This window comes from Quercus robur, chromosome 2 (genome assembly GCF_932294415.1).
Source record: "Quercus robur chromosome 2, dhQueRobu3.1, whole genome shotgun sequence".
Taxonomy (NCBI): domain Eukaryota; kingdom Viridiplantae; phylum Streptophyta; class Magnoliopsida; order Fagales; family Fagaceae; genus Quercus; species Quercus robur.
The window spans coordinates 14,398,048-14,408,610 of NC_065535.1; the positions used below are offsets into that span (position 1 = coordinate 14,398,048).

At 35.7% G+C, this 10,563-nt stretch overlaps 2 protein-coding genes across 2 annotated transcripts; both read right to left on the reverse strand.

The window, feature by feature from the left end:
- Positions 1-2,482: 2,482 nt before the first annotated feature.
- LOC126712522 (uncharacterized) lies at positions 2,483-3,041 on the reverse strand. The gene has a single exon (XM_050411874.1). The coding sequence runs from the start codon at positions 2,976-2,978 to the stop codon at positions 2,652-2,654; it is 327 nt and encodes a 108-aa protein (XP_050267831.1). The 5' UTR covers positions 2,979-3,041; the 3' UTR covers positions 2,483-2,651.
- Positions 3,042-4,403: 1,362 nt separating this feature from the next.
- LOC126712523 (cytoplasmic tRNA 2-thiolation protein 1) lies at positions 4,404-9,770 on the reverse strand. Its single transcript, XM_050411875.1, has 10 exons — positions 9,550-9,770; positions 8,936-9,050; positions 7,753-7,895; positions 7,008-7,127; positions 6,637-6,749; positions 6,465-6,557; positions 6,321-6,361; positions 5,963-6,029; positions 5,763-5,874; positions 4,404-5,078 (listed from the first exon to the last, which is right to left on the reverse strand). The coding sequence occupies exons 1-10, from the start codon at positions 9,652-9,654 to the stop codon at positions 4,914-4,916; spliced, it is 1,074 nt and encodes a 357-aa protein (XP_050267832.1). The 5' UTR covers positions 9,655-9,770; the 3' UTR covers positions 4,404-4,913.
- Positions 9,771-10,563: the final 793 nt, after the last annotated feature.

The window sequence follows — 10,563 nt, forward strand, 5'->3', positions numbered from 1 at the left end:
ACTGAAACCATACATAGTACATACAAGCAATAATCATGCAACACGGCTTTTCAGACAATGGGCATGCAGAAGTTACAGCTCAATGTATCAATAATTTAAAGATAATAATAATAAGGAGAGAAAAAACAAGTTTTAGTCCTTTTCCAAATATTAATAGAATGAGTTTAGAGGGTTTGGGATGAAATTTGAGCCAGAGAATGAGGAATTGATTGATTGCATTTCTATCAAAATTATGAGTACTTCAGTATTATTCTGCAAGCTTTTTGGGTGACCTGCTTTGATTTTGAGGTTTTTTTTTTTCTTTTTTTTCTTTTTCATACTCATTTCTTTTCCTTTCTCTTCCCTCAGTTTTTACCATACAAAGCTTTATAAAGAAGAAGAGAGATATAGTCTTTGTTTAACCGAGTTGCTTATTTCATCTTCAAAGGCATTGCAATTTAAATCATTCAAAAGCTACCGTTGGAAAGTAGTAAATTCACGCCAAACTAAGTATGAAAGTATTGTAATGACTGCTAGTACATGAGATGAGATAACATAGCCATTCCACTTCCCTGTCTTTCAGGGGTAAAAAACATATAAAATTCGCAACAAAGAAGAAAGTTACAAATATTAGCAGTTGTTCATGAGGCATTCATCTTTTGATTAGTGTTGATAGACAAATGTGGAAATCTTGTTAGACAACACAAGTTTTTGCAAAATTTCCTGAGATTCATCAATCGGATTTGAACATGTACTACCGAGCAGGCAAGTGGTGATGGCTTATTGAGGGACTAAATCTGTGACAGCTACCCACCCAGAATGAGAGCAACTTTGATGAAAATGTGCTTGATTTTGGTCAAGTCAATGGAAATGATTTATCTAATTAGTTTACATAGTTTAGCTGTATGCCTGACTCTATCCATGATATGAATTAACAAGTAAAACTTCCGTATCCAGTAAAAATTATGAGTTTTATGACAAACAAACTTCTGTTTCAGTCAGCTGAAGGCACTAAAATATATTCTTTTATTTTGTGATTTCTTCAATTCTTTCTGAGAAGCCAGAACTACTTTAAGGTTGTGTTACATCTTCATGAGATTGATTGCCTACCTATATGATCTCATTTCACACATTGAATTAAACAACAACATGAGCTGCCCTGCAACTCACATAATAATGAGATTAACTGATTAACCAAGTCCATAGACTCCATAAAAATTACCAACTTTAAAGTGTAGAATCAAGAATCCATTTGATGGCCCCAGTTAGATGACCAATTGAACAAAAACATGAGGCAATAGAATATATACCGTGACCATGAGGACCAGCTTCATTCATAATCGGTTATAGCAAATGGCAATAAAAATATCCTACAAGCCAGCCCCTAAGTATTATTTGTCAATTCAGCCAATTTGCAGGTTTAGTACTTATTCTGAAAAGAAAGAAAAGACTAGGGCAACAAGAGTTCTGGAAAGATTCAGCAAGTAAACCAGAAAAGTTAGCAACAAGCTTCAGCACCAATGAGATACAAAATTGGATTGTTATTTAGTACTATTATTTATTTATTTATTATTAGTAAGTTACACATGCATGAATGAGTCACAAACCTGCTATCTCACCCTCCATCCCACTATTATAAATGGAGGTAGTGCCATTGAACTAGAGCTCATTACTCAAACTGTTATTTTATGATCGTATCAACATTCATTAAGAGCCATCTGTCATGTAGCCCTAACTCTAGCTAAGTTAAATGAAAAGTTATACTAAATATTCTAAAAGAGCCATCTCGGATTCTCGATTCCCATCTACATCTCATCCCCAACTCACTCTTTAATCCACCAAGAGGAGAACCAGTTGGGGAGTACATGCATCTAATAAAGAACCCGCAGGGAGTATCTCCAACCATGTTGTAGTGTCTCTCATCTTTCCTATTTACTGAACCACATTAGATATTTTATTCATTTATTTGCACCTGGTGAGTCTTGAACCCATAATCTCACTCTTTCGGGAGGAGGTGTCATTTAATCTACAATTCATTGAACATGTTTATCAATGACAGAAGGCTCTGTGCACCTACACTTATGAGCTGAAGATATGAAAATTCAGCTACTAATAGGCCCCATGAATTTTGTCCATACAGTTGAATAGCTTCCTTGGGCAGCTCTGGTTCTTCTTACTTTCATCATTTTCCAAAGCTTCTGTTATTTATTTATTTATATGACGACAATACTACATTTTGATTCAATACCTATGAAATTTTGCCAAAAAGAACAGACTTTTTTTGACAAATTTATATCCCAATAATCTTCTTAGAGAATTAATAACACCCTAAACCAAACATCAAATGACAAAGATTCTACATTATAACATATTCTAAAATAGAAGACAAAAAAAAAAAAAAGGAAGAAAAAAGAAGAAAAAAAAAAAAAGAGCCTACTCTCTCACCAAAATCACACACAAACTTTTTCGTTTTTAGAAGCTAACTCAGAGTATGGGAGAAAAATTTTAGAAACCCTAAAAGCCTTTAAATTCATGGATTTTAGACTCCAAATAGTTATATATCATCTGTAGGACATTTCACTGACCTCTAAGGAGCAAAAACCCTAAACTCAAAACGAATCAAAAATCAAAAAAATCCGAAACTCACAGTACAATCGCTATTTCGGTTCCGATCAGTCTTGATCGGAGAAGAGAAGGCGAAGCCTGGCGGCGAAGCGGCCGGTGCGGTCGAGAGAGGCCTCGTGGAGGAGAGATTGCTTGATGTTGTTCATGCGCTCGGTTAGGGATTGTTGCTCCTCCCTGAGCGCTGACGTGTCCTCCTCGAGGTCCTTGATGCGGTACTTCTGGCCCAGCGATCTGGCGCTCAAGAGCAAAATTCCCGCCATGGCGGCGAACTGAATGAAGCTGTCTTTGCGCTTCATTGCGTTTGCAAATAAACCCAGCGATTTCTTAGGGTTTTGGACGACTGTGCCTGGGCTTGGCGGTGCTGGGGAAGCCATGGTTGAGCTTGAGAGAGAGAGAACCCCCAACTGAAACTGAAATGAGTATTGGACTATTTGACTATGCATATTTGGTATTGGTCCTATTGGATAAGAGAGTAAGAGAGTCGTTGCAGCTCGAAACGGTGCGTTTTGATGCACCATTGGTTGGACCGTTCGAATGAAAGAGAGCACGTTTTTTTTTTAGCAATGTTAAAACGTCAAAAAAATTCAGGATTTTTTTAGAAAATAACTATAAAATTCAAATAATATCATTAGTTAGGAAACGTTTCAAATTAATTTGGTTTCTAACAATTCGAATTCAGAGGGGTCGATTTTTGAATTATAAAATCGAGTGTATTTTACTCGAGTTTTCTATTTTGCCAGTAGTTGAGGTGGGTCCACGTAGGCCAAAAATCGAGTTCATTGGACTCGTTTTGTAAGACATTACCTGAGAGTGTTGTGTGAGATGAGTGTTCTGTGAGTGGAAGTGAGTTTAGGAAAGTTGTTTCATAGAGGTTTCTGAAGAGAAGAGCTGAGTTTCTGAATATAGAAAATATATTCACAATACAGAGAAGCTGTGAGACCCCACGGCTAGGAGGGACAGGTCCAGCTGGGACCCACGGACACGTGGAGGGATGGGGACTGATGCTGCTGTAGGAGGACTGATACGCCCACGTGATGTTTCTGCTGTGGGGAACTGATGCTGCTGTAGGATGGGAGTGATGAGACAGGAACTGATGGAACTGATGCTACTCATTTTTTATACAAAGAAACCGAGTTCAGAGGACTTGATTTAAATGTATAAAAATCGAGTCCAATGAACTCGGTTTCTAGGCTTAGAAACCGAGTCCATTGGACTTGATTTCTCGCCTACGTGGACATTCTGGCCACCTCAGCTGCTGGCAAAATAATAAATAACAAACCCAGAAATCGAGTCCTCTGAATTCGAATTGCTAGATACCAAATTAGTTTGAAACGTTTCCTAACTAATGATATTGTTTGGGTTTTGTAGTTATTTTCTAAAAAATCTCAAAAATTCACCACATTTTTTTGCTTTTCCACAATTTCTTAGTATAATCAAATGAGATTACTTTAAATCATTAATCATAATCCATCACGTTAACAGTTGTGAAAAATTGCATCATTAGATTTATTGTATCTGACATGTCAAAAGATAGTGGTTCAACAGTTGTGAAAATTCTTGTCACTATATATTTCTTATGCTTTTTACGCCAACTGATGACTGAAGATGTTTGCGAAAATGAAGTAAAACTGCAATGTCTTCACTCTTCCAGATACATTTGGTTTAAGTGCCGATTGAGGTAGATAGCTAGATCAGGGCCTTTCTGTATAGTAATGAGGCCAACCAGAGTCCAAGAACACTAGAGTATAGATGGGCGTACCAACGAGTCCATTGCTAGTGCAAAGAAAAATGATGAGAGATTGACCACAGAAAAAACCCAGCTAAATATTTGAAACAAATCCAAAATAGAAAATTACATTGTTCAAAATTGCATAACTAGCAAAAAGAATTTGTAAAGATATAAAATTACTACCATCCAGAAATCAAAACAACCACAACTGTCGTGTAACCATTAAAAATGACTTCATCCTGCACAAAATGATTTGGTGCCGACAGAAAAGAAACTTTCACAATCACTACAGCTAACTAATAAAGGGGAGTTTCTACTTTCTCCATGTTAATTCCATTCATCTCTACCAAAAGACTTCCCACATAATTTAACTCTACCATAAAAAAGAAAGATGCTATCCTCTAATTGGTTTCTTTTCTTTTTCTGTGCTGTTCATTTTAGTCCCGAGACCAACGGTCTCAGTTCAATCAACAGGGTGGATATCCCTTCCAAGAGATTGAATAACTATCACTTTTGTTGCCTTAAAGTGAAACTCAGACCCTGAGCTCATGAGAGCTTTAAGTGATCTATACGTGCTACATTAGAAGTCCAAAGTTCCACATTGCTTGCTCTCAATACTCTTTGCTTCATTAGTTTCTTTTGTTCCCTTCTTACGATCATTATTAGGGCCTCGACTCCGCCCAATGCCCAGCTTTGGCAAACCCCGATTTAGTCCCTCAAGCAGAACACAAGCTTTACACCATTTCTGCACAATAACACAAGGATGATGAATACTCAGATGCCCTAATGGGTAGCACATGCATGTTCACATGAACGGTCATTCCTAAAGCGCATACATGCAGGGGAAAGAGATTGGGGGGGGGGGGGGGGGGGTGGGGGGTGGGAAGCTGATGGAAATGGCAATGGCAATGTTGGATAATGATAACAAATTGATTCCCTGACCCATCCAAAGGAAGTGCTGGTTCACAGAAGAAAATTACAAGCAAATGTAGGAATTGGTATCATGAAAAAAAAAAGGCCATAACTGAGCAAATGTGTTTGATATTTTCTTACTGCACATGAGGCTGCCTCACACAAGATAGCTAAACAAAACTAAAGCATTCCATCAATGTTGTAATTGCAGAAACTCTCCCCACTCTAGGCCATAATAAACATGTTTGTCTAATAGGCAGATAACTACTTTTATAAATGAGCTATAATTTGCAAATCATGTTTATAAAATCTTTCTGTAATTGGGAAATAAAGTGAAGCTTGAATTTTGCGTTAGACAACAAAAGCACGGGTTATATACTACTGAGTTTTGGTCAAACATATCAGGTCATGGAATATGCATATCAATGCTGCAAATAGAATCTAAGTGATAAATAAATTCCATGAGATATAAGTATCCAAAATTTTCTGGTTAGATGGAAATAGAAGCAAAACTTACCTGGCTTGAAATGTAGCCACAGCGTTCACAAGTCCCTTGTTCTGGCATTTTTGTAAAAGTAGAAATCCTGAAATCCTCCCCTGATTGGATGATGTCAAGTATGGCCCTAGGTCTGCATCAGTAACATGAGAGATAATATGTCATACTAATAAAACAACTAAAATGCCAACCATTGGGGAAAGTCTCAACTAAATAAAAACCTGATTCTTTCCAAATCCTTTATGAACTCACGAGCAAAACCACGATATGCATTTGGAGAGTAAATGCCTGCAGTTTCCATAAAAAGAACTCAGTAATTAGTTCAATTGAAAACCCAATTAACAGAAACAAAGGTAGGACACAAAAAGGACCAGCTCGTAATTGATTGACTTTACTGCAGACTATTATACATTGGCAAGAAAAGTTGCGAACTTGCAAATAAATACTGCAACTTGTTAAGCTGCAAAAAACTATTCAGAGTTTGATAGAAACATGCTAAGTAGGTCCTATAAACTGCACAAGGAAACTAAAATGAGTCATTGAAAAGAGCATTCATGAGAAGTGGAATAATAAACATACATTCGGTGGAGAAATAGTCCAGCCTCTTGAAATATGCATACGTGTATATCTCGTTAAGGATTTGTAAATAATACCAACAAATATTTATAGGATAACACATTACAAGACTTTCAAAACCATTGAGAATTTCAATAACAAGGATATATAACAATCTCCTTTTCATATGTGTACTTGAAAGGTTTGCATCTTGGAATTGGTCCATCTTCACCAGTGACTATTGAAGTGCATCTACTCAATCTACAAAGCAAAAGCATCAATGAGTTTATACACAAAACTTTATAAGAAACAAGATGGAAGAGTGGACAAATGTATTCACCTAGCAATATCACCTCGTAGAATATTCAAAAGAACTGTTTCTGCAATATCATCTGCATTATGTCCGGTAGCGACCTTGTCTACTTTCAACAATGCAGCACCTCGATCAAGGGCCTTAGAAATAAAGCAATCAATCAATTGAATCAAATCCCACTTAATTTTCATAACTGATAAAACATTAACCCTTGTGGTTAAAGACTATGTAATTATACAACAGAAATTGTGCTTGATATATCAAATCATTGTGTGCATGCCCAGCGCTAATCCACAAAGCCAAGTGTCTGCCACCAACAGCATAAATGGCAGGGCTAGTCGAAAATACATGATGAACATATGTGTGCCTATAATTTTAGAGGAGGTCATGTCCTATACCTGGCGTCGGAAAACACCACAAAATGTGCAATTATTCTTTAAACCTATCATCTTCACTATCTCGTCCATCGTCCATCCATACAGATCCTTGTATGAGACAATTTTAAGTGGCAGTCCATACTGAAAATGGAATATTAAAATAAGAGTCAGTCATCAGAATAATAGAAAATGACAAAGCAAACATATTCAAAAAAGATAAATAGACAACTGGGAAAGGAAACTAACAGGTCAAAGTTTCAGAGTGATGTTCAAACGGCACACAACATGTTATAACAATGATGAACAAACAAAGAGACTGGCACTGCAACTACTCTCAAGCACTAGAACAAACAAGATAATGATTTTATACATTAACTTCGTATCTGCAAGCCCATAAATAAACTATGAGTAGATAAATATTGTATGATCAAGACCGTGAACACACACGTACTTGGAACTATAGAAGCTGGTAACTACGTTTCTCGTAAATTCAGGAAGAATATGACCACAATTGTTTTACAAGAATTACAACTTTATTAAGTTCCTTATTCAAAATGTTAAATAAAAGAAACAAAAGGCAGATCCTGAATGGGGGAAAAAAGCATATCAGTGACATCACCCGGAAAACATTATTGAAAACTTACAACAAGCACAATAAAAGGGCATACATAAAGCACACAGGTCCCGCTTTGCGGGGGAACAAAGAGCACAATATGAATAAAAATGAACAAGAGTTTATTAAAAAAAAAAAAAAAGAACCACTCACCTGAATTTCATTTCGTTTGACAGTTTCGAGAGAGTCATCTCTGTACCCTGTAATGCCCTCATCAACTGACAAGAGGAAGAGATCCAGGCCATAATTGTGTCGTCGATTTAATTCTGATAATATGTAAGCAAGGACTGTGGAATCTGCAAATATGCAAAGAGGCAATGAGATTTAAAAAAAAAAAAAAAACAGATAAGTTGTCATGTCAAGTTAGCTGGATGGGCAACAGCTTGCTATGGTATAATCAACAACAAAAGACACAAAAATGGAGTACCAACATGCATAACACAAAGAAGTGAAGAACTAACAGAGAGGAGATGAAAATAACTTTTAAAATTCGCATATTGGTCTGTAATTGCAAAAACTGAGCCTTATGGCTAAACTATATTCTACTTCTGCTCAATATCTGCCTCTATCTTTGGGCAACTTGCGCCTCTAAATTTTTGTGGAATACATAATTGAACTAATATCTCTTTCTTTTACAAGGGATATTTATATATAACAAACTGTTTTACAACATGTATAGACAAACTCAATAATATCTATTCCTATGTCATAATCTGAATAGTGTATTGATTGAGATGATCTGATTCATCACATGACCAGATTCGGTCAATCCTCATATGCCCCAAATCTGTAATCAAACAGTTACATTGTTACTCTTGTACAATCAAAGCACACATTAGCATTTCACTACATGCATTAGCATTTTATTTGATAAAAGTAAAATCAAATTGCCAGTCTTTTGACTAACTAGACCATTCTCAATATATTTCCCAGTATATGCTAATTACAAAACATTTATCATACAACATTTCACATGGCTAAAATAAGATATGTTACTATTTTGTCAGACCCTTTAATTATTAGGATGAAACCATAAACTCTCACTTATGTTGCCTGACGGTCAGCTAAAAGAGTCGCTTCACTCTTCACATGACGTATTTTAACTAAACATATTCGTGAGAAATATTTTCTATAACAAATTTAGAGGTAATCAAATGCAAATCACAGAAATCAAATATATGGAATTAGGTAACACCGAGGCCAAAATGACCAAATTCGGTTCTTTCAGTATGAAAGAAATATCTAGTGCTTCTCCTGTATGACTCAGAACATACAACAAGAAAAACAAACATAGTCACTTGAATACGATAAAATATGCTAAGAAACAAGCATTCACCTTTACCACCAGACGCACCGATAGCAACGCGTTCACCGGGCTTGAATAACTGATTCTCAACAATTACCTGATGGATCTCCTCCTCAAACACCTCATAGAAACACTCCCTGCATATCTTCATACACAAAATTTATCAGCCCTATCATCATCTGTCTCTTTTTATTCCTATTTAAGGACCACTATTTTCACTCGATAAATCTCTTTTCAGCACCAAAAAAAAAAAAAAAAAAAAAAATTTGGAGCTCAATTATGACTGTCCTTCAATTAAACTATTTTTTTTTTCCCCATAAAAAGAGTCAATTAAATTAGATTATAGAAATTAATTTTTATATATTTTTGTCAATTTGCAATCAGTTTAATTACAAACATCTAATAAATATAAAAAGTAAAACAGTAATTCATAGAATAATGAAACAGGAAGGAACAACTGTAGTAGTATAATTTGGTGTAAAAGTTCACATCGTGTGTTCTGGTTATTACTGCGGTTCTGGAATCGAGAGAGCAAGGTAAATTGATTCAAATATAGCTTTGTAGGAACAGAGATTTGAATGAAAGATAGCAGCATGTTATGTTAATTTACTTTGTGTTGTTGTATGAGAGAGAGAGAGAGGCACCTGCTGTAGGGTTTTAGGTCTTTTGAGAGCGGCCCTTCTCTGATTACAGATACAGCACAAGCGGGACCCGGCCTTCGTCGGCTTCTCCTCTTCGCCTTTTTCCATTTCAATTTTTCTATCACGATCGTTTCCGCCCTTCGTTTCTGAAAATCCTCAACATAAATATAATTCGGCTGGCTGTTAAAAGGAACCAACCGTTTTGGGAATTTTTTTTTTTTTTTAATTGAAATATACAGTTTGGGAAAAAAAATTTATTTTGTTTCATAAGTTTCAAAATGACGTGGTTTAAATTTGTTAAAACTACATCGTTTGTTTATATGTAAAAAACATATTTAACACTTTTTTCAATCCCAAATCCCAATATATAATCATTTTAAGTAGTTGAAGATGAGATTTTTTATATTATATTTTTAATGAGTTATACTAATGCCAAGTAAAGTAGCACAATTTGTGTCACAACTCGTCCATATGGTGAGTTGTGAGTGGTAGAGGGATAAACCCACTATCACCTATCTATCACTCACAACTTGTCACGTGGGTAAGTTGTGAGTGGTAATTGTGCCACTTTATATGGCACGAGCATAACTCATTTTTAATATAAATGAAATGGAAGAAGGTGAAATGGTTTTACTTTTTTTTTTTTTTACCAAACACTAGGTAATGTTAGGACTAAGAATGCAAATTTTGAAACTTTAAAAGTGTGAATTTGCAATGTAATTGTAAGCGGGTCCAACAGGCTAAGCCCACTTAGAATAGTGGATTTAGATTAGACGGCCCAATACAATTAATTTGTTAAAGAATAGGCTTTTGAGGTCAACTTTAACATACTGGTATGATTTAAGCTTTAGATGGATGCGTAAAGACAATTCAAGGAAGAAGAACAGATTTTTAGAATTAACACTTCCTTGGGTTTGGTCGAAGAGCAAGTTGTTCATGGATTGTTCAAGTTTTAATCATAGGATAGTGCTACACAATGTTAGTGTTTCGTCTCATTTTTTCGTCCCCCCTCTAGAA